Below are 27,829 nucleotides of genomic sequence, written 5' to 3'. Positions count from 1 at the left end.
GCTCCGACTCCCAGCCTCAGTAATTCCTTCAACCAGTGTGCGAAACCTCACTGACCACTTTTACGGAATGTTCCAAATGGACGACAGATAACACCAGGAGCTCCCCCCCCCCCCCCCCCCCCGGCCCCACACACACACACGATGGCGTCCGCAAGCCCTTGTCATATCAAGAGGCAAGGTTTTTGTCAGTGGGTGCGTCAACGTTATCAAAGGCATTTGGCGAGGTCGCCGATAAGCGGAGGCGGCAAGGGTACTTCGGTCGAAGCACAAATACTCGAGTACAAAAAAAAAAAGCCTGTGTTAAATTTGAAGTACTTATTTTACACCGATATGCAATATTACGTTCTATGCGGCCCCCCACTAGTCTAAATACGGTATTCCAATTAACTCATTCAGTACCAGCCAATTTTAGACAAAGTCTGAAAAGACGTTTAAAAACGTCTTTGGGAGTGAATGAGTTAATATTGCCTTTGTGGACCGCCTTCGGGCTCCCATTGCACACCGCGTCAAGTTCACACTGCGAGCAAGTCCAGATATCTGTTTTTAAACGTAGCGAGTGTAACGTCGTCAGAATACCTGAAAAATTGACTAAAAGCACAGTCGTTACACAGTTGTTACAGCTGTCCCATTTACTAAGAGCACGTAGACGTTCATCTATTTTCAGAATTCGTCTCTTATCACGTTTGCGTGTGCGGTCATTGTGTATCTCGAGCACGGGAACGCACGAGCCTTGGACAATGCAGACGGCTTAGGCAGAGGAAACGCAGCTTTGTCCCACTCCCACCAACAGGAAACGCCTCGCAGACACACACACACACACGCACATAGAAAGTGTTATCAAACGCGCCAATCGGAAGGAATTTGTGCTAGCCGCAGCAAGTCTCATTGAAAAAGTTCACCATGCCACATTTTATATTTCCTTTGAACCCCCCCAGCCCACAAAGAAAAAAATACGCTCCGAATTGACCCTCACAAAATGGTTGCGAGAGGACTACTTTTATCTAAAATGAATCTCTTCACCTCGCTTTGAATTGTGTCCATTGGATGAAGATGTAAATGGTATTTTACTACAAACGCCCATTTAGACATTCAGTCACGTCTTATTTATCCTCTGCACTGAGTTAAATCGAGTGTCCTCATGATACCAGTATGGGTCTTATGCTGCCCCCAGGAGGCTATGGTGGGCACCTGCGCCTGTTTCGTTCTTTTCATTTCCATTGAGTTGTCTCATTTCAGAGTATTAGAGAGCACTTTTTTGGGAGGGGGGGGGGGGGGGACAATCATGCTCATTCATTCCGATGATATGATATGATGACACGATGTGATATTATGAGCAGACCGAAATGAGATCTTTATTTCGATCAAGTGCTGGTTAGCTTAAGCGAAGATGCTCGGAAAGTCATTTTGCAAGTGTCATATAGTTTCTTGGGACATTGCATCATCAACAAATATGGCCGACTTTGCACTGTGACCTGTTTTAATGGACCTGGATGCAAATCCATCTAGTTTTGTTTTCTTTTGATAGATGTAAAGTCTTCCCTCTGAGTCGATGTAATATCCAGAGAGGCCCGTGTGTGTGTGTGTGTGTGCATGCGCACGTGTGTGTGTGTGCGTTTGCATTTGTGCGCGTGTGAATGTGTGTGCCACAGTTCCGCCCTTTGTCTACTACGTTTGCAAGTTTTTACGCCGCAGAACAATGCAAAGACAACACTTTACAACCACGCTTGTGTATGCATGCGTGTGTGTGTGTGTGTGTGTGTATATTAGCACATTATATGATGTCATCTCTTGCCGGGCTAGGGTGTGGCGGGATTGAGAGGTGGAGAGAGAGAGAGAGAGAGCGAGAGAGTGAAAACAAAGCACTTTTTTTTAGATTGGCTGCATTGCTGGTGGAGGGAGAGTGTTGAATTACTGTTTGTGTGTGTGTGTGTGTGTGTGTGTTATGTGAGTATGACACCAGTCTTGACTATGAGGTGCCGTCTGAGGGATTATTCAGAATGAACTCTCACATAGCAAACTGAAATTTTCTCATACGCACGACTGAAATGTTATCACACACACTGCTGAAAGACTTTCACACATTGCATGCTATATGGCTGTGTGTGTGTGTGTGTATGTGTGTGTTTGTATGACTGTTCTTGTGAGGACCACTGTGATTATAAGACCAACGTAGTGAGGACATTTTTGACAAGTGAGGACATTTAGGCCAGTCCTCAAAAGTTTTTCATTCTAAAGTGTGTGTGTGTGTGTGTGTGTGTGTTATGTGAGTATGACACCAGTCTTGACTATGAGGTGCCGTCTGAGGGATTATTCAGAATGAACTCTCACATAGCAAACTGAAATTTTCTCATACGCACGACTGAAATGTTATCACACACACTGCTGAAAGACTTTTACACATTGCATGCTATATGGCTGTGTGTGTGTGTGTGTGTGTGTGTTTGTATGACTGTTCTTGTGAGGACCACTGTGATTATAAGACCAACGTAGTGAGGACATTTTTGACAAGTGAGGACATTTAGGCCAGTCCTCAAAAGTTTTTCATTCTAAAGTGTGTGTGTGTGTGTGTGTGTGTGTGTTATGTGAGTATGACACCAGTCTTGACTATGAGGTGCCGTCTGAGGGATTATTCAGAATGAACTCTCACATAGCAAACTGAAATTTTCTCATACGCACGACTGAAATGTTATCACACACACTGCTGAAAGACTTTCACACATTGCATGCTATATGGCTGTGTGTGTGTGTGTGTGTGTGTGTTTGTATGACTGTTCTTGTGAGGACCACTGTGATTATAAGACCAACGTAGTGAGGACATTTTTGACAAGTGAGGACATTTAGGCCAGTCCTCAAAAGTTTTTCATTCTAAAGTGTGTGTGTGTGTGTGTGTGTGTGTGTTATGTGAGTATGACACCAGTCTTGACTATGAGGTGCCGTCTGAGGGATTATTCAGAATGAACTCTCACATAGCAAACTGAAATTTTCTCATACGCACGACTGAAATGTTATCACACACACTGCTGAAAGACTTTCACACATTGCATGCTATTTGGCTGTGTGTGTGTGTGTGTGTGTGTTTGTATGACTGTTCTTGTGAGGACCACTGTGATTATAAGACCAACGTAGTGAGGACATTTTTGACAAGTGAGGACATTTAGCCCAGTCCTCACAAGTTTTTCATTCTAAAGTGTGTGTGTGTGTGTGTGTGTGCACTGCCACACTGCCTGGGAACGTAGAAAGAAAAGCACTTCCACAGATTAAAAAGCTCCAGATAAGAAACGGCCGGGATCCACTCCGACATTTACAACGTAGTTTGAACACCTTCCGCAAAAAGTTCACCAACTGCCTGATGCATGCAAGACGGCAGGAAACAAGAGTGAGGGGGGAAAGGAAACAGGGACTGTCGAGATTCTTTTTGCATCATAGCGAAGGAATTCACAAGTCTAGATTTTTTTTTTTTTGGTCCGACGGGATTTGGAAAACCGTTCCCAGCTGCTTTTAATTACGGCCTCTAGGGGTCGCCTCCGCGTCACTTCCTGTCGGAGCAGCTGCACAAAAGGCCCCACCGTGTTTTCGATTTTGACCTCAAAGCCATGACACGTTTTTGTTTTTGCTATCTGCGGGATGGCCGGCGGTTGAGATCACCGCATGATGGCATTTGGAAATGGATCAAAGGCTTTAAAGGCGTTTAATGAGTCCGGCGTGTTTTTTATTATTATTATCTCGTCACAGGGAGCAAATTTCTCAAATCGGCCCTGAAGACCTTTGTCGCAATTATGCTCGAAGTCAAACAGCATTCACGTTATTCGGCCATTTTGGAGAAAATTTAAGACGTTTAAGTGCGTCTTATGGTCATGAAAATACAATACTCTCATCTTTTTTATTTTATTTATTTTTTTTTTACCAGTTGTGATCTGATTTTAACCTCATCGTACATTTGTAAATAAATATGCGGCGTCAAGTGAAATCAATGACTTATTCCCTTTTTGTCCCTGACAGTCGAAGGCTCTGAGGGAGCGCTGGTTGTTAGACGGCGCTCCGGCCGAGGAGGAGACGCAGAAGCGTCTGCAGGAGGAGGAGGTGAAGACCAAAATCCTCGAGCAGGTCATTTTCAGGTCAGTGTTGAGGGGTGTGTGGGGGGCGGGGGGGAATTTGTGTCAGGGTTGTGGGGGGTGGAGGAGGGGGTACTTGATGTATACAGTATTGCCTTGCAACAGTTCAAACAGTACACATTGAACCTTCAGTGTGTTAGCTTGCGGCTAATGCTAACAGAAGCGATGACTAGCATCTCTGTGGCTGTTGGATAACCTTTTCTACGATCTCGTGAATTATCGAGAAGCGCGTGGAACTTTTCAGCAAAATGATGAAAAGGTCATGGTCAAAGTCTGTGTGTGTGTGTGTGTGTGTGTGTGTGTGTGTGTGTGTGCGCATGCCCACGTGACAGGCTGGAGCAGGAGATTGAAGAACTGGAGACGGGAGTCCCAGCCAATAAGGGTGTGGCGAGAGAAAATGGAGGTATGTCTGGTTGCCACGGCGATGCGCAATTAGAGCGGAAACCATAGCAACTTCCTCATGCTGCTCCCCGAGACCGAGCGAGAGCTCTTAAAGGCCACCGATGGAACTGGTAAAAGTAGCAGCGCGCTGTACTTAAATTTGAAGCTCTTGCGTGACTTTTGATTTTAAATTGTGTTAGTTTTGATGACATTTTATTCCAGGTTTGTTAGTTTTCATTTTTCTAATATGCTTCTTTTGAGTTCAGCGCTTTTGAGTTTTAGGATTAGTTTTAGTTTTTTTTTTTCTATATTCCCCCCCTCCCAAAAAAAACCCCTCATGTCTGATATTAATAAACAAAATAAAAATGAATGAGGCGGCCCGGTAGCCCAGTGGTTAGCACGTCGGCTTCACAGTGTAGAGGTACCGGGTTCGATTCCAGCTCCGGCCTCCCTGTGTGGAGTTTGCATGTTCTCCCCGGGCCTGCGTGGGTTTTCTCCGGGTGCTCCGGTTTCCTCCCACATTCCAAAAATATGCATGGCAGGCTGATTGGACGCTCTAAATTGTCCCTAGGTGTGAGTGTGAGTGCGAATGGTTGTTCGTTTCTGTGTGGCCTGCGATTGGCTGGCAACCGATTCAGGGTGTCCCCCGCCTACTGCCCGGAGACGGCTGGGATGGGCTCCAGCACCCCCCGCGACCCTAGTGAGGATCAAGCGGTACGGAAGATGAATGAATGAATGAATGAAAAATGAATGATACTTTTGTTGGAACTAAGTTTTTGTTTTAAAAAACTAAAGCTGTCGTTTCATGTACTATTATTATGAATGTTTATATGTTTATTTCATGTCAAAATGAAAAGGTTTTCTCAACTTTTTTTTCCTGGAATAACCTTGTCACGGGTGGATCTGCAAAATCCCGCAGTGAACAGAAGTTTTTCTTCCCTGCCCCCCCACCCACATCATCCCCCGACTTGCTGTCTCTACCGCCCCCTTCAGGTGAAAACGGCGTGGTGCAGACCCCAAAGAGAGAGTTGGCCGGCATGGAGGCCAAACTGCTGGGTCCCAGCCCCGAGCAGGCCAGCGCCGACAACCCCGTCACGCTCGTCTTCATGGGCTACAAGACGGTGGAGGAAGAGCAGGAGGGCCGCACGGCAACCGGGGCTGACGGGGCCGACGGCAACGTGAAGGCCGAGTTCGTGGTGATCGAGGACGGGGAGGCCAAGCTGGCGGCGGGGGCCTGCGGGGACGCGTCCACGGAGAACCAGGCGCCTCCCAACGGGAGCATGGCGGAGAAGGAAAAGGCCGAAGGGGTGGAGGAGAAGGAGAAGAAACAAAACTGCAAGTGCTGCGTGGTCATGTGAGGTGTGCGCGCGCGCTTGTGTGTGTGTGTGTGTGTGTGTGTGTGTGAGGATGCACGTGTGAATGTGGAGGCTTGTGCGCCAACGCATGTGTCTGTTTGCAAATGTGTACTTTAGCTTCGTGTACGTGCGCGTGTGTGTGTGTGTGTGTGTGTGTGTGCGAGCGTCAGGACTGTACAATGCCAATTTACCACCTTAGAGAGCCAAAACAAGCTCCAGCTCCCAACAAACAAACAACAACAACAAAATAACCACAGAGACTTCAAAGTACTCGGCCTACGTTACACACGTATTTGACTTTTGGTTTCTATTGATATTTTTCTATTTTTCCGTCTATTGTATTCAGTATATCTTTGTTATTGTTTTGATTATGATTATGGGACGGTGTACTGTACTGTTTGTTGTTATTGTTGGAAAGGGAGGAAATGGCGCTAGCTCTCTGGATTGTACCACAACCCCATCAAAAGGGGCGGGGTAGGAAACCTGGAAAGCTTAAAAAAAAAAAATGAATTGAAGAAAAATAAAAAGTCATTAATAGTCCAAACAAGGCACAGACGCTTGGGAATATATATCTCTGTGTAGGCCTAGCTAACTATTTATCAGCCAATTTCATATTGCAATATTGTCCCAAGATATTATTTTGAATAGTATTTTAATATATTGATATGAAATTATGTTTTTATACAGTGTATTTATTTTATTTTATTTTATTTTATTTTTCGGTTCTGTCTCTAATCCATCACGGCGATCACCGTTAACTTGCATGTAAGCTTTGTGTCATTAACCAGCGCCTTTTGACTAACTTGCGTAGGATTTACGCTGCAGGTCCAAGTGCCACGTTGTAAGTAAACTTCAACAAGTCACAATACAAACGTACCAAAATGTTAAACGTCACATTCATTCATTGTCATGAAAAAACAAAAATATTATATTTGTTCGACGGGCCTCACAACAACAACAACAAGAAGAAAATAATGATACCTGAAACTGATTGGTTGTTTCTCCTCGGGCGCTACGTATCAAATTAAAGGCAACAAGATGCGTCTGATTTTTTTTTTTCTTCACAGATTGTATTTACTAAGGCGGCCCGGTAGTCCAGTGGTTAGCACCTCGGCTTCACAGTGCAGAGGTACCGGGTTCGATTCCAGCACCGGCCTCCCTGTGTGGAGTTTGCATGTTCTTCCCGGGCCTGCGTGGGTTTTCTCCGGGTGATCCGGTTTCCTCCCACATTCCAAAAATATGCGTGGCAGGCTGATTGGACACTCTAAATTGTCCCTAGGTGTGAGTGTGAGTGCGAATGGTTGTTCGTTTCTGTGTGCCCTGCGATTGGCTGGCAACCGATTTGGGGTGTCCCCCGCCTACTGCCCGGAGACAGCTGGGATAGGCTCCAGAACCCCCCCGCGACCCTAGTGAGGATCAAGCTGCTCGGAAGATGAATGAATGAATGAATATATTTACTAATATGCTCACGTTAGTCCCAACTGTCGGCGATCGTTCTGCTGATGCCGTATTTCGTCGTCTGCTTTTGCTGTAGCTTAGCTTTACAGTCGACATGAGAAAATGCTCACGCTACACCACCAAACAAAAAAAATGTTGCAAAAATTATGAAAATAATGATGACGTCTTCCAAATGTCATAACAAATTTGCTTGCCCGGTGTAAAATCTGGTTCCTTTTTAGTTGTTGTCATGTTTACTTTGTACTTCAGTTGTATGAATGGCAAAACTTGGAACTTAAACAGGTGCATCGTGGCTTCTGCCATCTGGTGCAAGATAGTCGCTAGCATCGATAGATGAACAAAGATGCATTTTTCATATCCAAAATGTACCACTGAAGAGCCCTCCCACCCCCCCCAAAAAAAAATCTGTATCGTGCCACTTGAACCATGCAGCGTCAATCCAGCCGCAGTCACGAGAGCCGCCGTTCGATCACAATATACTCCATAGACGCTTCCGTCAATACTATGTGTGGTATATCTATTTACATATTTTAATATATGTACATGAAAGTCACAGCTTTTTTGTATTATTTCAGCCGTTATGAACAAGTGAGTTGCACAGCCGCCAGAGGGGGGGGGGGGAAGGATAGTCGGTGTTGCCCTCGCCCTCCGAAGGAAAACTTGTAGCACTGCATGAAGCCTTGCAACTGTTTGGACCGTCACGTCACTGTTTTAGTCTGTTTTGATGTGCGCGTTCTCACCCTTTCACGTGAATGTAAAAGCAAGCGGGGATTCCGATCGGGATTTGCAGGCCCGTAAACGAGAAGAAGAAGAAGAGGAGTCGGGCTTTGTGCAGCTCACGCTCGAGGCTTTTTGTGTCTTTATGAACCAAATAAAATCTGTTGCTATTGTAAAAAAAAGGCCTTTGTTGATTGGTTGGTGGATTTGGTACAGTCGGCTTTAATGCTTGGAAACATACCTGTGCTGTTTTTGTCCCCGTGGGCCAAATTGTTGGACCGCAGGACAAAAACAATACAGGTGTGTGAGTGGGACAGAAAGTGACTTTAATTCGCATGGTTGGAGTTTGCTTTCTCTCTTGGTATTTTCCGTAATAGGTCACAGTTAGAAATAGGCGTATGCGCCGTTGTGGGAATGAACACGGCCAACTTGATTCCTGGCCAATCGAAGTGACTCCTCGCATACCCTTTGAATTCAGGGCAGGTGAGTCACACGGTCAAGCCTGCGGAACCGGAAGAAGATCTACTCGAAGGAACCGCAAGATCTACACATGCGGATGCTCACTGTAAAATTGTGAATCTGGAGTCCATCTTCCACCCGCCGATCATGCGTCTGCGTCATTTGGCCTCTTTTCACCTGGTCAAAAAGTCAATGGTAAATGGGCGGGGGGGGGGGGGTTCCCTTTGCTTCTCAAAGTGCTTCACACTGCTACCTCATCTACCTCCTGATGACACGACATCAGGAGCGACTGAGGGTTCAGAGTCTTGCTCAAGGACACTTCGACATGGTCACAATGGCCGAGGAGTAACCCCCCCCCCCCCCCCCCCCCAACGCCTGGAACCACTCTACCGCTGAGCCAAGGCACACCCACTTCTCCCTTTCTCGCATTCCCAAGAAGTATGGTCAATTTCTTCCATGCGGGAAGTTGGAAAGAAATTTGCATTCGTCAGGAATGACCTTGTGCATGGATGTGCAATGAGTGTTTTTCTCCAGCGTAAATATCCTTTTTTCACCCTCGGGATTCATTATATCAGGACTAAATCGTTGATATTAATTAATTGTGCATTTGAAAAAAAAAACAACCTTGGGTTGAACGCTGATGCCTATTCCTGTCCTCCAAAATAAGAGTAAAAGTACTGTTTGTGTCACTCAAATCGGGTGAATGAGTAATGAAGAAGTGACTGATTGCTTTCATGTCACGTGACTGCAAATTGCAGTTCTTTCAATGTGCCACTAGAGGGCGTTTGTGAGTCATTGTGGAACTTGCAAAACGCACTCGCCTGTCCGCGCGGCACTGAAATAATCATGAACTTTGGAGCTGGGTCAATTTCAGCACCAGCTGCTGTCCAGTAAAGGGCAAACATACACATTGCACCGATATGGTTCTTTTTTTTGTTGTTTTTATTTTGTTGTTGTCGAATTAAAATATAGTTGAAAGACAACAGCACAAACCGTTTTCATCACGAGATAAGCATTCATCTTCAAACTCTTGCGCGATATGGATGTGGAGCGAGGGCCTCCAAATGACATGCTCCTGGTCCTTCACCACGTAGGGAAGTCCAAAAACTTAGCAGAGAGTTGCAAAATATTGGAACTATCTCAGTTTGATACAGTGTCACAAGGTTTGCAAAGATTTTAGGTGGAGAGAACCCCTTAACTTTTGTGCTGAGTTGCAGGATTTGATTCTGGCTCGGGCCTTCCTGTCTGGAGTTTGTAGGTTCTCCCGTGCCTGCGCGGGTTTTCTCCGGGTACTCCGGTTTCCTCCCTCATTCCAAAAATATATGGTAACATAATGGAGCACTCTAAATTGGCCCTCGGTGTGAGTGTGAGCGTGAATGGTTGTTCCCTGCGACTGGCTGGCAACCAATTCAGGTGCCCCCCCACCACCACCACCACCATTGCCCGAAGATAGCTGGGATAGGCTCTGGCATGACCGTGACCTTCGTGAGGATAAGTAGATAAGAATATGGATGGATGGATGAATGAATTGACATACGGTATCTCGGTTTGATAACAGGAAACACCGATTGAAACTACGGAAGCGTATTACATTCTCTTGGGAAAAAAAAATTCCCAGTATTTTGGGGCTATGTTTTTTGGACTACAGTATCTGGTGATGTTGTTTGTGTTTCATTGATTTTGTGTGTTTTGAAATATTTATTACCATTCTTCAGATTATTTTTTCCGTTTTTTTGTAATGTATTTTTCGGTCTTTCGATTCTTTTTTATGACAGGGAAAAAATACACAGTACAGAGAAAAATACCTCTTATCACCAGAGAGAAAATGCTTTCCCCCCACCCCCCAAAAAAGAACAAAACCCCAAAATACATTACTCAGAAAAAAAAATACTTTTTTTCAAGGGAATGCGTTATGCTTTTGGGGTATTGCAAATTAATGTCTCATTTGACGACGTCAATCAAAACCAGCTGGTGTTCCCAATATTTTAGCCGATGAGTGGAAATTTGCCGCGGCCTTGTTTTTTTTCATTCTCCCGCCCCCTTCAACATAACTGATGGCCGTTATGACCAATAGAAGTGCTGGTCGCCTTTAATCCCCGCCTTCTCCGGCCTGTTGGAGGCGAGCTGACTAATCAGCGCGCGCCTGCGCGCGTTCAGCCATTTTGTAAGAAAATCAAGCAAGTCTGCCGCCCTACCTTCGCCTCAGACCTGCAGTTTTTTTCTTGTGCAATGGACGGGTGAGTTGTAAACGCAACCGCTTCCGCGACGCCGTTTTCCGCGAGTAAATCCTCCGCGCGCTCACACCTACGGGCGCCTCGCGGCGTCCTCGTCGTCGCTTTTTTTGTGTTCCGCTGGCGAAAGTTGTTACTTAAATTTACTTTTTTCCCCCCCTTTTCTTCCTCCCCTCCGCCTCCTCCTCCGCGGACGCTCACCCAAACATGCAACAGTTAGCTGCTAGCCTAGCCGTTAACCTCCGCTAGCCGTCGTCAAGTTTTGGAAAAAAATGTTCATTTATGTTCCCGTGAAGACTTTTCGCAATCTTGTTGGCGGATATAGCAGGAGGGCAGTAGTTCATAATGTGGTTGCTTAAGCTATACTGGTCTTTCTTTCCGTCTATTTTTTTTTTAACGAGCGAGTTAAGTTGGGGCAGGTCGAGCTAAAGCAACGTGTCTCATTTCCGCATTCATGTTTTGTGCGGGGAGTCAGGGCCATGTTGAAAGCAACCGATGTCTTCGCCTCCCAACATTTCGCCTTGATTCAATCCCAGGGACTTTTTCAACCGCCGGGGGGGAGCCCTATCAAACCACAGTAAGGCGACTTTATGGCGTGGCGTTTGTTCGTCGGATGGGGGTGGGGGGGGGGTGCTTCAAATTCGCCCGCAGCATCTTCTTGTGTTATTTTTCTAACCCCCCGCCCCCCCACCTTCCCTCGTCGATCACCTGAATTCGACAGTTGGAATGGTGTTCGTGTCTTGTTTTGTTCGTGTTCAGTGTACCCGGAGTGTGCTCACTTGACTTGTCCGTTTTCACGATATGTTCTCTGCGTACTCGAGCGCTGAAAGTTTGCGTTTGTCTTCTTTTCCTGTAACTTCACAGCCGCCTTGACGCTGACTTGTACCCTCTGGGATCCGGCTACGTCCCTGAAATTGAGTAAGGAGGTTTTCTTTCTTGCGGTCCCCTTGTTCAAGAATTTGGTATTACTTTACATTTGCGCTCAATTTCCCGCTGACGGCCTTCTTGTTTTGTCTTTTTTTCACAGCAGTGTCCATGACATATCAGTTGGCACAAAGGTAAGCATCGTTTGTCTTATTTTCTTTCATTGTAACTGCTTTTATCCATGGGAAGGGAGATTATCTGGGGGGGGGGGCGGGGGGATTTTGCTTTATTACCCGCGTTATGAAGTCTTGTTTCTTGTGTAATTGTTGAAGGTGCCTCATAAAAGGATTGGTTGACCTAAATACGTGCCCAAAAGCTCCACAGATGTACCTCCGAGACTCAAAAGTCAGTTGTTTACGTGTACTTTGTGAACGGTCGATGGCGTGAAGAAGCCTTGCGGACACTGGGAAAGACTTGGCTTGTCCATTTGCGCCAGCTTCTCCCCTGTAATTATGAAAGTGCTGTCGAAAGCCGTTTTGTTGCGGTTGCGACGGCAATCATCTCTCATGACGTCCGATCTGGTATGCGGCGGTTGGCCGTCAACGGCGCAGCTATTTTGAAAATGAATCTTCCTGTTTATTCGTCGTGTTCTCTGGGAGCATTTTCAACTCCCCTTGGACTTGAGAGTATTGTCTGGGCCATAACTTTAAAATAAAAAAAACGGCTTGAATCTTAAAAGTCTTGTTTAATCTCTCGGCAGCAATCGTCGGTTTTAGGGCGGATGTTCAAAGACTTTGCCGCAAACATCAAAGGACCACAGTTGTTGGTCAGTCCGGGCCAATGCGACTTTGCTACGCTTTATCTCTCTGTTCCGTAAAAGCACCTGGGGGAACGGGATAGCGTGGATGGCATGACTGGAAGCAATGTGGAGCCATTGTTTGGCAGGCCAAAGGTCTGCGTGTCTGTTTGAACAAGTCACCAGGTACATGCCTTCGACAGGGGGGGGACAAAACCACTCCCTCTCTCCTTCCAGCCCAGCCTGTTTTTCAACATCGTCTCCCTAATGGCCGGATACTCCACTTGTGATAAATAAGTGTTTGCGACGCTCGCCGACTGTGCCCCGCTTTGCTGGAATCTTTGTAATTATTCGTCTGGGGAAGAGCGTCTGGAATTCCACGGTCACATTCCAAAGCCGCCCTCCTCCCCCAAAGTCCCCCTGGTGAGACTCCCCGCCCCCTCCCATTCACCGCAATGGCAGATGATTGGGGGGGGGGGGGGGGGGGGGGGAACATGCGCATACCTGCACCTCGCCATCGTTTTACTACCTTACTCCAATGTCCAAATGTTTTTTGTTTTTAGCGCAAAACAAAAAAAGACGAGTAGGTTCTTTAAGAAGCGGTCAAACGGTTCAAATGTTCCATTTTGAGTGGAAGCCGCACAACATGTTGAGGAAGTGAGCCAGTCATGCGTCACCATTATCTGAATGTCTATTTAGCAGTCAGTGCCGAGAGAGAGAGAGAGAGAGAGAGAGAACGACGGGCTCATCTAGTGCAATTATGTTAGTCTTGAACGCCCCCCCCCCCCCACACACACACATCACCCCCCAAAAGAAGCAATGGTTTTGCTTCTACACATAATGTAGCTTCTCAGCTCTGTTGGTTATAATTAGAATGAGGGAAATACCATGAAGCGTGTAATCATGAAGTCCTCATCAGGGAGTTAACTAGAAGCCAGGAAGCAGGCCTGGTCTTGCTGCTGCTCTTCCTGTTCACCCCCTGCCCCCCCCCCCCCCCCCCCCCCGGTTCTGTTGAGTGATGGCGTGACGTCATCTGCCCACATCGAGTCAGGCCGGAGCCTTGTCCTTGATTTTTTTTTTTCATGGCCAGATTACATTTTTTTGGTGCTATTGAATACCACAGTCGTGTACAATGTACTGTTTGGAATGGTTGAATGGTAAAATCAAAATATGTGGAGCCCACTCCTCGGGTCTCGGGACCAGCGGTGTCCTCGCTCAGTTTGACCCCTGGCGTGAGTTATTTTCCTAATTGTCAAAACGGGGGAGGAAATCCACAGAGTTGTTTTATTTCCATCAACCCAAGTTGTCAGGAGCAGCAATAATGTTTCCGGGTCAAAATGACCCAAGATTATGTTTTATCCAAAAGGTGTCGGAAATGAAAAGCAATATTGGTTGCCTTCATTATTACCTGAAAGTAATGCATTACCGCTATCATACCATTTGTCATTTTTTTAAAAGAACTTTTTGAGAGGATAAGACAAGAGGATGGATGCCAAGTGGAACTTTAAAATGGCAATACTATTTTTTGCTACTTTTAAAATGGGTCACTTTGACCCTCTGCGGGACAAGAGGGTTTACTCAACTCGTGCGAAAGGAAGCCAGCACAATGTTTGTGCCTTGTCGATGTGATCACACGGGCTAAATACTGAAAAAAGTAGAACGCGTGGTGAGACGTGGGCCAAAGGAGTAAGGCGAGATGTGCGTGGTTTTTTTGGCGGGGGGGTAGGTGTCCAATTTGATGCCTGGCCACCCGTTGGCAAGAGGTATTGCGTGTCCGGGAACCTCCCACCTTGTGCAATGCAAAGGCTCTGTCGGGTTCACCGGCCATGAAAACAATGCTCGCGAACCCGTGCGACCGGTTCCGTTTTTAGAACAACTGCGAGGCCCTCTTGAAATCCGGCGAGTCCTCAGGGGGCTTCCATATGTTTACGCTCTGCCACGTAACAATGCCCCCCAGTCTCATCCGGAACAGGACCTTCATTCATTGTGGGCCCCCGTTGTGGAGCTTAGTCGACTGAGCCACTTCTTGTGACTGCCGTACTTCATTATCGCCGGGCCATGTGAGCAACATTGAGTGTTGGGGATGGACTAGGGCGCGGGGGGGGGGGGGGGGGGGGGCAGAGTTGGGAGGCTATCACCGTCTTTCCAGTTGAGATGGCGTCGACTTGCGTTTCCCTTCGAATACCCGGTTGAGAGTGCCGAATGGCAGGAAGTGTTTTGAAAACTTCGACGCTGGTCACGAGAGTGGTTGTCTACGCGCAATGATAAAGGCACGTTCCGAAGTTGCTAATGACTTCGCAAGCGCGTTATTTGTATGGGGAACACACCTAGGTCATTAGTATGAAACTAAAACAAAAATCCTGGCTAATGCGCCTGCACAAACTAGTTTGCTGGGTGCGATTGTTAACTCAAAACGTCGGACGTCGGGGATCATCGTAAAAGGAATGACGCCGATACCTACCGTACCAGTTTTTGTTGCTTCCTTCCTGAAGCCGATACGCGAATGTATGACCTGTGTTGCAACGTGCGCCTTTTTGAAAGCGACTCCTTCGTGCACCTGGAAAATCATCTTTAGTGGTGACGCGAAACAAAAAAAAAAAAAAAGAACTTAAGACGAACAGGAGAATCTGGCCCCGTCGTGTCAAATGACAAAGCCGAGTCGTCTCATTGTTGGCGGCCAGTCGAGGTTTTGCGTTTCCTTCTGAAGGGTGTTTTCAAGACTCGGGTTGCAGTACGTCTTACCTTGGCACACAATGGTTGGGTAACATGAGAGCCGCGCTCGCCACCTGCACTCCTGCGCGCTTGTCGTTCCCCACATTAAAGCAAGCCTCTTTTTTTTTTCTTTCTTTCTTTTCCTACAGAGGGGATCTGACGAACTCTTTTCTTCCTGCATATCCAACGGGCCCTATATCATGAACTCAGGTAGGGGGGTTGCCATGGAACGTTTGTGTGTGTGTGTGGTGGGGGGGGGGGGTCGGCTCTCATTTAAGTGCTTGCCTTGTCTGTGTTGTATGTGTTGCCGCGGCGACCGATCCATTATTCAGGAAGGCCTAGAGACGCCTTTTCACTCCCCCTGATTGTATCTGTCTCTGGTCCCCATGCCCCGCCCCCTTTGCAGCCAATGGCAACGACAGCAAAAAATTCAAGGGTGACGTCCGCAGTCCCGGTGTTCCGTCACGCGTCGTTCACCTGCGCAAGCTGCCCAGCGACATAAACGAGGCCGAGGTCATCGGGCTCGGTTTGCCCTTTGGGAAAGTCACCAATCTGCTGATGCTGAAAGGGAAAAACCAGGTAGGGGGCCTTAAACATATGTGCGCCGTGTCTTTTAAGTTGGCAATGAAACGCGTTTGTCGTGAGCGTCGTTTAATTTTTCCTGTTTTTTTTTTAATGCACTTGTGCTTCTCCCATTTCCACCCCACAGGCGTTCCTGGAGCTGAACAGCGAAGAGTGTGCTCAGACCATGGTGAGCTACTACTTGTCCGTGACGCCCGTCATCAGAAACCACCCCATTTACATGCAGTACTCCACCCACAAAGAGCTGAAGACGGACAACTCCCCCAACCAAGTGGTGAGGCGCGCGCGAGCGAATGCTTAATGGGTTTGCTTTCGATTCGCTAAGCGCACCTCAAATAGCTCGCGTGCTAAGTAATGCATCTGGTTTGCCCCCCCCTCAGCGCGCCCAGGCCGCTCTGCAGGCAGTCAACGCTCTGCACGGCGGCGGCGGGATCGCCGGCATGGCCATCGCGGCGGACGCCAGCGGCCTGGTGGGCGCCGCCGCTCAGAGTCCCGTCCTGCGAGTCATCGTGGAGAACCTCTTCTACCCGGTCACCCTGGACGTGCTGCACCAGGTGCGCGGAGCCAGGGCGTCGCTTGCCCACCGGGCACCCCCCACACACGGGCACTTGAACAAATAGGCAGGCCTGCTTTTAACATGCGCGCTTTTCTCCTCTCCCCCCCAGATATTTTCCAAATTCGGCACAGTGCTGAAGATCATCACATTTACAAAGAACAACCAGTTCCAAGCGCTCATCCAGTATGCCGACGCCATGATGGCCCACAACGCCAAAGTAAGAGTTGGTCCGACCAAGGTGGCAGGGGCGGCTCACTTTATAGCCTATGGGATTTAATGATGGGAGATTATCCATGATTGTTACACTTAATTGGTTTGGAAATGTAAGGGTTTTCTTAAAATATGGGATTTAGCAGCAAACGTATCTGTTGATCAATGCGACAGGCGAAACAAATGCTTCTCCACTAGATGGCGGAAGACACACATACAACGCGGCGCAAAGAGTTAGCATTCACACAATGGTGTTATTGCGTGCATGGCTAGTACGTTGGAGATTAATTCAGACCGTTTTTATTTCAGGGTGAAATATTTGCTTTGGCTCAATAGAATTTCGTCAACACTCTTATTAGATAATGTCCCGTGTTTGCGCATTAATGAATGTTGGGTTCCCGGCAAAACTCGGTCGCGCCTCATGAAATGTAAGGGGGAACATCGATCCATTTTTTATCATTAGGGTCGGGGTTGTGCTGGAACCTATCCCAACTGTCTTCGGGCAGTCGGTGGGGGACACCCTGTATAGGTTGCACGCCAATCGCAGGGCACACATTGACGAAAAACCATTCACACTTACACTTGGGGACAATTTAGAGCGTTCCATTAACCTACGGGGGATGATTTTGGAATGTGGGAGGAAACCGGAGTGCCCGTAAAAAAAACACACACAGGGAGGGTGGCGCCGGAATCGAACTCGGCACTGTGAGGCCGATGTGCCTGCCACCTAAGGGGCAAAAAAAAAAAAGTGGCAGTTTTGCTGACCCACAAGAAATTCCGAGTGTATGTCAGGGCACACCACTTAAATCATCCTGACTTTTTTTTGGTCTTATTTTTATTTGGTCGCAGTGTCTAGACGGGCAGAACATCTACAACGCCTGCTGCACGCTAAGAATCAGCTTCTCCAAGCTCACCAACCTGAACGTCAAGTACAACAACGACAAGAGCAGGGACTACACCCGCCTGGATCTCCCCACCGCCGACAGTCAGGCCGCCCTGGACCACCAGACCATGGCAGCTGCTGCCTTTGGTAAGGCGGCGACGATTCGGCTTAATTATTTGAATACATTTCCAAATGCAGGACGATGTGTCTGACGTTTCTGCGGCACAAAACGTGAAGCCCAGGAGGAGTGATTTCTAACCTTTGAGAAGTAAAAGTAAAACAATGTGGTTACCCAAGTGTGCACACCCTCTAATGAGGCTGTTTTCATAAGAGTGCCATTCAAACGAATGTTAAGTCAAAGTGGGCACACGCCTGCCGCCATTTGAAGGAACACCAAATAAAGTTGACGTCTGTTGTAGGCTTCACTTCTCAACATTCCTGGAAAATCCTAATGTCTCATCACTGGTGAGATATTTTTAGAACGGTGCAGGCCACTCATGTGCGCTTTGGAGTGGCTCCCCGGTGCTAGGAACTGTATAGGTGTGTTGAAAGTCATTAAAAGACTGCCTCCACCCCACAGCTGCACCAGGTATAATATCCGCCTCCCCGTATGGAGGCGCACATGCATTCCCGCCTGCCTTCGCCATCCAGCAAGCAGGTCAGTGCAGGCTCTTTACTCCAGCATCTTCTCTGGATTGGCAATTTGTACGATAGTACCTTGTTTTTTTTTTTTTTTTTTGTTGTTGTTTGTTTTTGTACCCGTTTGCTCCTCTTTTAGGTCTTGCAATGCCCGGCATCCCCAGCGCCTTGGCCTCTCTGGGCGTCGGGCACGGCAGCATGGCCGCGGCGGCGGCCGCCGCTAGTCGCCTCAGCCTGGCCGGGCTCGCTGCCGCCAGCGGGCACAACGTCCTGTTGGTCAGCAATCTGAACCCGGAGGTCAGTACACACTTGGCAAGGCTTTCTGAGCAGGCCGCGCACGCATGTTTGTGTGGCAGGCTGCTCAATGTCGCCCCCTGAAGGTGATCAGACGAGCTGGAGAGCAGCCGAAACTTTCAAGAGATGATTTTAAAAAAAAAAATTTAAAAAACAGGCCATTTTGGTTGAAAGCACTTCTCTTTTCGGACCTCTTGTTTGTATGACCAAACCTGCTGCATCTCTGACCTGCCACTTTGCTCACTGTCAATTTTAAGTTTATTCAAGTACACTAACTTCTTGTTTTTGTTTTAAAAAAAAATCCAAAACATTCCATATCTTCATTTTTTTGTCCATAAGTTGAAATCATTCTTGAGTTGTTTGGAGAGACAATATTACTTTTTTTACTGCTTACAAATGCGTCTCTAGGGCTCCCCCCCCCCCTTTTTTTAATTTTGTTTAGCATCTGCTGAATTACTCGCATATCACTTGTGTTTCATCATTGTTTTGGGAAAAGAGAAAAAGATGATGGCTAATTTAAAACTGTTTCAACCGCTAAGTGTAACCCCATGCTAAGTCGTCTTAAGTGCAGCGTGTGATTTAAAAGTACATATTGTCTCTGCCTTTTTCTGTATTTCATTGTTAATCTTTTTTCTCTTCTTTTTCTCCTAGTGTTCCCCATAGTGACAGTGCATTTTAATTTAGCCAGTTCTACTGTCTGAAGCACTACATTTCTTTGTGTATACTGACCTTGTTTTTTATTTTTTTACTTCCTTTCTCTCTCCCCCTCCTTTTTTTTTGTTTTACCCCCCGCCCCCCCCCCCCCCCTTTCCCTGTCCAATCCCGCCCCACTTAAACTCTTGCCAACTCACTGCACGGCCAATGATCAATTACACCCTCGTCTCCTGTTTTTATTTTTTGCTCCCCCTCTGCCATCCCCCCCAAAAAAATGGCCATTCAAATTGGATACCGCTGTCAAATAAATAATCACATCATTGCCACCCCAATCGCCCCACACCCAACTGATTTTTTTGCCCCGAATATCCACATTCACACTGCCTCCTCCTCCTCCTCATCCACCACCTCATCATCAACTCCCTCCTCCTCGTTCTCCTCCTTGACCTCTCTCCATTCTCTCCTTCCACCATGGTACTGTGGCCTTCCCGTGGACCTTGCTGCCTGTGGCCTGCGGACATGTCCCGACTCCACTCCACTCCACTGTCCTCCACTCCTCGCCTCTTTTCCCCTGTACCCTGACCCCCCCTCCCCTCCCCCGTCCCCTGTCCCTGCCCTCTCCCACCCTTTTTTGGCCCCGCTGCTCCCCCTGCTGTCTCTAAAGAGCGTTACGCCACACTGCCTCTTTATTCTTTTCGGTACGTTATCATCCTTTCATCTCCTTTTTTATTACTACTGTTACCTGGCAAGGTGGGCATGTCTTGGTCTCGTATTATTTTGGCTTTAAGTTTGATTTGATTATCTTGGACGCCGATGGCTTGTCGTCTGCCAAGCCAAGGGAGGGGTGGGGGTTATTTGTCTTTGTGTGTGTGTGTGTGAGTGAGTGCGAGAGATCTGGTTTTGGATGACATGGGGGGGGGGGGGTTGAGAGACATGGAGGCTCGGTGTGCTCAGACCTGCAGCATTTAATTTTTAAACAGCTGCTGTTCTTGAAAACACTTTTTTTTTTCTTTTTCAAAAGAGCAGCACCCTCAGTGGAAATGTGTGTGGTGGCTTCTCTGAGGACACGCTGCTGCTATAATTGGTTTCTGCATTTTTTTTGCAGCGCGGGGGGATTACAAGTGGCAATTAAAAAAAAAATCCTAAGCAGCAGGAAAAAAAAATCAAATGCTGCAGCTCAAAAGTTGACGTGAGACCCCTGGGATGATGTCCTTTGTAGTTCCTTCAGTGTTGATTTATGCATGTGTAGTTTTACTCCTGCATGATTTTGGCTAGATTTCCAAGTTGTTTAAGAATCAACGTCATGCCAAAGCAATCCAACCCCTTAAACTTTATTACTTTTATTTCCTTTCACCCCCAACCCCTTTAAATCTGCCCCCTTCCTGACAGCCTAACTTTAAAAATTGTATTCTACAACTGTCCTGTCTTAACAAAAGGCTCCTTATTTAGGGTTAGACTGATTCGCCACCCAGATCGAATTTAGTTCGGCCTCAAATCAGCACGCGTTCATTCATTCGCTAGAAGATTCCGTAGCATCGTTATTAAAATTGTGTTGGCTGCTGTGATTGGTTGTGTGTGTGACTCTTTGACAACTACACCCAGTTCCGCCGTTTGCCCGCCCTCCCGTCTGACGGTGTGCTCCTATGTTCTAGGTGTGTATGGCGACGTGATGAGAGTCAAGATCCTGTTCAATAAAAAGGAAAACGCTCTGATCCAGATGGCGGATGGCACACAGGCTCAACTAGGTAGCACCAGTTTTTTTCTTTCTGATACCGATTTTACTGTTAAATAGTTGGATGCATTTCATTTGGGGGGTTGTGATCGATTTTTGCCGTGCAAAATGGCCACATACCCGTGCTCAATAGTGAAGCTTCCATGTTAAATCATAGGCGGCCAATCTAGTTCCAGTTGTCATTTTTGGCAATCTCTAGTTTTCAAAACGCTAGCTGGTATGAGATGCAACGCTCGCGAAGGAAAGTGAAGAAGGTTTGCGCTTTAATAGAGCAAGAGACGCTACCGCTATCGTTGCTCTGTGCCTTTGTGTCACAATTCGAGTAAGTATGACGTTGGGGGGGGGGGTCCTCCCCCTCCCCTGAGGTGGTTTGATTTCAATGGATCGTTATTTAAATGAGTCCTTGGCACAGGTACATAGCTGCCATTTAAAAAAAATTATACAGGAAGAATTTGCATTATTGTACTCTAGACTGGGGGGGATTTTTAACTCTGTTGGCCTGAGGCAATGAAATCGAACAGTAGCCTCTGAGTCCTTGTTTCATGCGGATATTAACACAAGTCGAGAATTCAAAATCCAGTATTGCATTATGGCCAAGCGAATAGAACTGTGAATGAGATTAACATTCGCGCAAAGCCAACCATCAGTGTGCTTGCTCTGCGCTAGGTTAGCGAGCACAAATTTTAAACTGGCCGTCAGTTATTTCATTTGACTTTCATGATACGGCTCCATGTCGTTGAGCGAAACGTGCAGGATGCCCAACGCGGTCCGTTTTGCCTCAAGACGGAATCGAAACAAAATGACTCAAGCTGGCCATTGTTGTGAGCCCATATGTTTTGGATTTAGACTTGCATTTCTGCAGCGTACCGAGAGGAAAGACGGAGGCCAACCGATGTCTTTTAATCTGGATTTTGTCGCAGCCATCAGCCACCTGAACGGCCAGCGGCTGCACGGCAGGGCCATTCGCGTGACGGTGTCCAAGCACACCACGGTGCAGTTGCCGCGAGAAGGCCAGGAGGACCAGGGCCTGACCAAGGACTTCAGCAACTCGCCGCTGCATCGCTTCAAGAAGCCCGGTTCCAAGAACTACTCAAACATCTTTCCGCCCTCAGCCACGCTCCACTTGTCCAACATACCGTGAGTTGTTCTTTGTCATGGTAGCTTTACGGTTGGAATCACGCAGACCGAGCCCTTAGACATGGATGCTGGACTAAAATGTTTATATCGTCTCAATAGTTGAAACCTTAACTATACCATAAACTATTACAGCAAGAATTTACATTGAACCCCAGTAGACAAGAATGCCAAAACACAAAAATGTGGGTTTTTCAGCGCGAGGCACGAGATTGACAGAAACCCGCAAATAGGTGAAATTATGGCTTGCCAACCGTGAGAATGTGGCAGAATTTTGCTGTTCGAGGAGAAATGGAAGCTCACAACTTTGTCCCCGACCTTCAGGCCCGCCGTGGTGGAGGAAGACCTCAAGAGGCTTTTTGCCAGCTCAGGAGCCACGGTCAAAGCCTTCAAGTTCTTTCAGTAAGGCACCCCTCACCTGCTCCCCTTGTTTAATTTTTCGTCCTCTTTTTTGAGGCCCAGGTATCAAGCCCCCCCCCTCCCCCTTTCTTCTTTTGAACAGGAACGACCGCAAGATGGCCCTGATCCAGATGGGCTCGGTGGAGGAGGCCATCGAGTGCCTGATTGAGTTCCACAACCACGACCTGGGCGAGAACCATCACCTTAGAGTGTCCTTCTCAAAATCCACCATCTGAGTGCCTTCAGCTCCCCCCACCGAAGCGCATTTCACCATCTTGATTGCGCACCGTTCTCCCGGTCGCACTCGGTGGAAACGACAGGTTTTGTAGCTGTTTCTCTGCAGAAAGTAACTCCCCTTCAGTGTCATCAGAGCAAAATCTGATTCCCCCCCCACCCCCTTTATTTTATGATCCCCTTATATATATCAAATGGCACCATGTATGTTGATCAGAGCAATGGCTAGTTGGTTTACTTTTGTCTGGGGTGGGGGGGGGGTGCTCAGGTCTCCAAAAGGAAGTTTTATGATTCAGGGAAAAGCTTCCAGCCTTATATGAAAATGTTTTAAGACTTTAATTTTTAAAGAGCCCTGTTCAATATCTGATCGATACAATAAGGAAAAAGCACAACAGATTTGGAAAGAAAAGCGCAAGAAAGACGCATCGAAAGTTGAGGCAGCTGACGAAGTTAAAAAGACCAAATTGCTTAAAATGGCCGGCACCATCCGTACTCGACACACTTCAGCATTCCTGTTGCGACGACATGTGCCTCACCCCACTGCCCGTTTGGCCGGTCGGACATGATATAAGGCGAATTCCCAGATCACCAAACGTCTTCATGTGTCCCCCCTAAATGCTATTTTCTTGTAAGGCTGTTTGCTCATTGGGATGTGCACCACTATCCATCGTACACAATCTGTCTGTCAAGCAAAGCTATCTTTATGGACTACACAGTCATGTGCCTTACTCACCCCCCCACCCACCCAACCTTTCCGACCCGCCCGCCTTAAGTGTCACTCCGGCGTCAGGGGAAGTTGAGGCTCGTTCTATGAAGAAGAAAGAAAAAAAAAAACAACACAAATGTTTACTGAAGATTTGTGTGCATGTATCCCAATATCTATGTAGAAACGATGAATGTAAGTCCAGATAGCCGATGCTAGGCCACGTAGCGCTCTTAATGGTATCGTGTCGCAGGCTCATTTAACCTTACCTTGCATTCGTTTGTATGTGGACACCTATACATTTATCTATTTCATTTTCTCTATTTTTTTTTTTATGTTTAGCATTTACGTCTTGAAATTGTTAGTAGAGCTGGCAGGGGCTACCTTGAGGCCCACATACTTTCTGGTCCAGCTTGCCTTTTTTTCTTATTACTGTAGATTAATTTCTTGTTCTTTGTTGTTGTTTTTTTTTTTTTTTGTTTGTTTTTTGGTGGTGGTAATCCCCCCTCCCCCCTTACCATCCTGCTCACCTGGCTGCTCACGTTCAGTTTGACCACCAAACTCAGGTAATGCTACCTGTTAGGGGGACAGCTGCGAGGTGGTGTTTCCTTTGGCGACTTGACTTAATGCTACAGTCAAGTGCTATTGTGCACTTTTTTTTTCTCTTAACCCACCCAAAAAAAAAAAGTCTTAAGCGCTGTCACATTCCCCGAGTGCCTCCAGCGCCGGTTCTTCACAAGCCTTTGACCATTGTATAGCCCCGATCCAGATGTGCGCGCACACATTCACTTGAGCATTTTTTTTTTTTGTATGTGTGTGCGCCGTCTATTTTTGTACAAGATTATGCATGGTTTAACAAATGTAGCTACAGACAAACGGTTGTTGTTGTTGTTCTTGCTCTTAAGGACCAAAGTACCTTCTCCCCCGGTGAGGTTTTGTAGTGTTGTGATTTAAGGGGTTGTAGCCCATGGAAGTGAGTTTGCCCCCGTTCCATGCAAGCGAGTTCCGCCTACCCTTTCTATCGCAAAAGGCCGTTTTTTTTTTCCTTTCCTATTCCACACAGTTAAGATTTTGCCTTCTATTCCACGCAAAAGGCGGGCCTCTGTTGCCTTTCCATGGATATGCCTTCGACGCACAACTTTACGTCTGGCCCACTTGTGTTCCCCTCCTCAATGTTGGCAAAGCGCCCAACAAGATGTCTTTCAAATGGTTTAGATGATCACGCTTTTTTTAATTTGCGATTCAAGCTTTTGTTTCTTTTTATACAGGGGGTGTGCGGGGGGCGGGGCGGTTTATTGTATGACGCAGGGCTGACGGTTGTATATATTCATGTTTTTGTACCACACAATCATTTGGATTATATTGACGTTGCGTTTCAAAACATGTATATTTTGATATGACAATACCAGACCGATAAAAGAAAAAGCTCCCTTCCTCGTTCGGGGGGGGGGGGCTTTAAAAATGTAACACAAAAGACATTAAAACTGGTATAAACACACATGTCTCTGGATCTACCCCCTCCCTCTCCCCCGCCACCATCTTGTTCTCTTTACTTTTGCTGCCTTCAATAAATCTTTAGTTGGTTTCTTTCATCTGGCCTCATTTGGTTTCTCTTTCTGTCTTGTGAAGCTGATGCCTAATTAACATCTTGTAACATTTTCCGCCATCACGTTTTACTCCCTTTATTTTTTTTGTTGAATCTTGCTGCATTTCCAGCTTTATTCATCTATAAACATGGAACATCTTTGCTTGTCAAACTGACTAAAAGGGCACAGGGAACTGCATTCCTCTTAAGATGCAGTGGCTGAGCAGGGCATTCTCTGTTGCCGCCTCCATACACAAATTGTGATCGCACTTTGAAAATGCTTTTTAGATTTCTCTGAAGCGTTTTACATTTATTTTCAACATTCTGTTCATGGTTGCACTGCTACCAGTATGTGGACGGTAATTTGTTTTTCTAGGACCAGTAAAATTTCAGCTTTGCTGCCGTATCAGTTTAATCTGCCCAGGGCCTTTTATGATCATTAGTGATGGCCGATACGACTGGGTGAGCTACGTGTTTTAATTATACCATGACCAAAAATGTTTTTGAAACGGTAGAACAGTAATTTAATGTAACGTAAATCTGATTTAACGCCTCAATGGTGCTCGTCCTTCTCGTATGCCCACCTTGGCCACCGGGTGGCAGTATAATATAGTCCTACAGCACGTCACTCGGTGACTCAGGAAAGTGCAACATGTTGGATGTCAAGCGGTTAGGAAGATGAATGAAAAAAAATATCCTGATTAATTTTGTTAAAGTCAGTACATTCATTTCCCACCGTTGAGTTCAGATATCAGGCACCTGAAAGGGTGCAACCCTGCCTCATATACGGTAATCGTTCGGCCCTCAATGGTATTATCCGCGTTAGCATTAAGCTAGCTGCCGTATTTTAAGTAAAAGGTGGTTGGTAGTTTTAAATGTGTAATTCATTATTTTCCCCTTGTTCTTCCACTGACGCCTCTTTTTTTTTATTTGTCAAAATTCAGCTTTTTGTGAAGCGAGTTGTTTGTTGCCACCAAACTGCACTCTTTGTGTCCACAAATTACGCAATCGCCGTATTGCTTTAATCATATTTTGGACGTGGCGACGAAATGAGTGTGTTCATTCACAACTGAAGGCCAATGTAAGAAATCCTTCGCCCACCACTGATCTTTCACTGTCTTGATTTTGCTCATACTGGCAGTCTGTAGAATCTGCATTCCCTTTGTAGTCCGCCAGGGGAAAGTGTTGCTCCCTGATGGGCCCCCACGGGGCGGACTTTACCTGCCAGCCCTCACAATGTCAAGAGTGTGACACTTAATCTCAAGTGGCTCCTCCTGGCTTTGAGGTATTAGGACCCTCTGCCTTCCTTTTTGTCCCGACTCCCTGACAGAGCAACGACGGGGATTAACCTCCGTTCTCTGCCGTCTTGCAGAGACGAGGACAAACGTGAAATGGCGAATGCGACGAGCTTGGGTGTGTTGTCCTTAAAATTGAAGCACTTGGCTGCATACCTCGCATGAGAATGCAGCCTTTGAAGGTCACACCAAGTGTCCTGATTTAGGATGGCGACGCGTCCCCTACTTCTTGTCATTGGTCGCTTGTGGACAGCGTGGGGACAATTTAGAGCAGTGGTTCTCAATCTAGTGTCGCCTATTCAACGAAACATTCTGCCATCAACTGTTATCATTTGAATTTGTGCATACGTACAGTGGATCAATGTGTGGGAACAAAAAAAAAAATGGTTGCATAAGTGTGCACACCCTCTGATAACTGCGATCGCACTCTGTTTCGATTCACCAATCGCATTTGAACTCTTGAGTGGCAGCACAGCTGCCACCGTTTAAAGCGTCTGACCTCAAAGTTGGCTTTTCTAGGCGTTTTTGTCGTCACATCTTGGCGCAGAGATTTTAACATCAGAGGCATTTCACATTTCAAAAGTTTTCATAGGGGCAAGGAAGAGCTTCCAAAGCATGAAACACAACCTGGAGCTCAGTGAAGACAGTCATCAAGTGACGAAAGTATGGCACAGGAGCAACCAGGCCCTGGATGTCTTCCCAATCTTGATGAAAAGCTAAAAACTGGTCAGGGAGGCCGACGACAACCATCAAAGTAGGGGGTGTGCAGACTTTGTAGCTTTCCTGCATATATGGCGACCGGTGTGCCATTAAAAGCGAAACTTCCCGTCCTCCTTTGACCCGTGTTTACAGCAGCAGTCCTTTGAGTGTCAGATTCCCTGCGGAATAAGTTGAAATGCAAAGAGATTGTGTAATTGGGCAGGAGCGGAATTTCAAAACCAGATCATCCAAGCATAGCTTTTAAAAAAAAAAAAATTTAAGTTACATTGACTTCCAAAAAGTTCCAAGTGCGCAACTTGGTATCGTTTTATCTTCAACGGGCTCACGCTAGACTAGAGGACGACGGCCTTTTGCAAACGCTTAACTTTCACAGATAGCTCAAAGGACGGAACAAGGGAGACGTTGTCATCACTGGGCATTCCCGATCCGGTTTAAAATCCAAAGCATGTGGGGGGGGGGAGGCACATCTGGCATCACTTATTGACATCAACGCGGCGCTCTCTAATCAAGCAAATACAACCGGCCACACATGCCTGAGCTGGCCCTCCCTGCTCGGCCCCCGTTTCGGATAGCGTTTGGGCCATTTTTTTTTTTTTTTTTGCATTTATATCTTAATGAATCCCAGGAAGAAGCTTTTTTTTTAATGTCGGCCAAAGGGAGGGAAGTCTGAAGTGATACTTGGGTCGTACCTGTTTCCAGTTGAAAACATCCCCGACCCAATGATCCTTTTCCGTTGCAACCTGCAATTAGTGTGTGTGATACGAGTCCGTTTGGATTTTTGCACCAGTGGAAGAGACTACTTTGTATTCCTGCAGGGCCCTTTTTTTTTTTTTTTTTTTAACGGTGACAGTTGCTCTATGGGCCACAGTTAAACCAGTCATCCCTCCACATCTGAATCCCCTCAAATACCGTTTAGGCTGCACAGCTTATGTGATTTAGACTCAATGTCAGCGTGACAGCAGAGGAGCAAAAAGCGTCTTTTTGCTTCATGGTGGCTTGCGTGGCAAAATTTATGAAGGCAAAGAACCGGGGGCCTTATACACCCCGGAGTTCTTGAATCTATACATCGCTGCCGGTCGGCTATGAGAGCTAATGGCAAGGTTTTACAGGCAAATTGTCCAATT

The 27,829-nt window shown here is 46.7% G+C and overlaps 2 protein-coding genes and 1 long non-coding RNA gene across 24 annotated transcripts in view; 2 read left to right on the top strand and 1 right to left on the bottom strand.

Annotated features, from left to right (window-relative positions):
* The window catches only part of LOC127614350 (uncharacterized), a 130,023-nt gene that overhangs the window by 5,813 nt on the left and 96,381 nt on the right, over positions 1-27,829 (bottom strand). The window lies entirely within an intron of this gene.
* Positions 1-27,829, top strand: part of palm1b (paralemmin 1b) — an 84,316-nt gene that overhangs the window by 12,057 nt on the left and 44,430 nt on the right. The window contains exons 4-6 of one of the 5 annotated variants that reach the window (XR_007966461.1): positions 4,000-4,115; positions 4,445-4,515; positions 5,487-6,673. The exons of 1 other annotated variant lie outside the window; for it this stretch is intronic. Coding sequence is in view for 3 of the 4 variants with exons in the window: in XM_052085604.1 (XP_051941564.1) it covers positions 4,000-4,115; positions 4,445-4,515; positions 5,487-5,851 (552 nt within the window). In the remaining variant the exon portion in view is untranslated. Of the gene's footprint in view, positions 1-3,999; positions 4,116-4,444; positions 4,516-5,486; positions 8,206-27,829 lie in introns of those variants that run through there. 3 more of the 5 variants (XM_052085604.1, XM_052085603.1, XM_052085601.1) reach the window with 3 other exon arrangements.
* The window catches only part of ptbp1a (polypyrimidine tract binding protein 1a), a 76,022-nt gene continuing 58,784 nt past the window's right edge, over positions 10,592-27,829 (top strand). For 2 of the 18 annotated variants that reach the window (XM_052085563.1, XM_052085558.1), the window contains exons 1-2: positions 10,592-10,719; positions 11,578-11,631. In XM_052085563.1, coding sequence (XP_051941523.1) covers positions 10,712-10,719; positions 11,578-11,631 — 62 coding nt within the window. In that variant the 5' untranslated portion in view covers positions 10,592-10,711. Of the gene's footprint in view, positions 10,720-11,188; positions 11,291-11,577; positions 11,632-11,740; positions 11,772-15,234; positions 15,296-15,491; positions 15,665-15,794; positions 15,942-16,047; positions 16,222-16,332; positions 16,441-17,282; positions 17,464-17,896; positions 17,975-18,094; positions 18,253-19,567; positions 19,602-20,555; positions 20,649-21,555; positions 21,773-22,093; positions 22,172-22,271; positions 22,661-27,829 lie in introns of those variants that run through there. The other 16 variants (XM_052085562.1, XM_052085557.1, XM_052085550.1 and 13 more) reach the window with 15 other exon arrangements.

This window comes from Hippocampus zosterae, chromosome 14, assembly GCF_025434085.1.
Source record: "Hippocampus zosterae strain Florida chromosome 14, ASM2543408v3, whole genome shotgun sequence".
In the NCBI taxonomy this organism is placed as follows: domain Eukaryota; kingdom Metazoa; phylum Chordata; class Actinopteri; order Syngnathiformes; family Syngnathidae; genus Hippocampus; species Hippocampus zosterae.
This window is presented reverse-complemented; position numbering and strand designations above follow the sequence as displayed.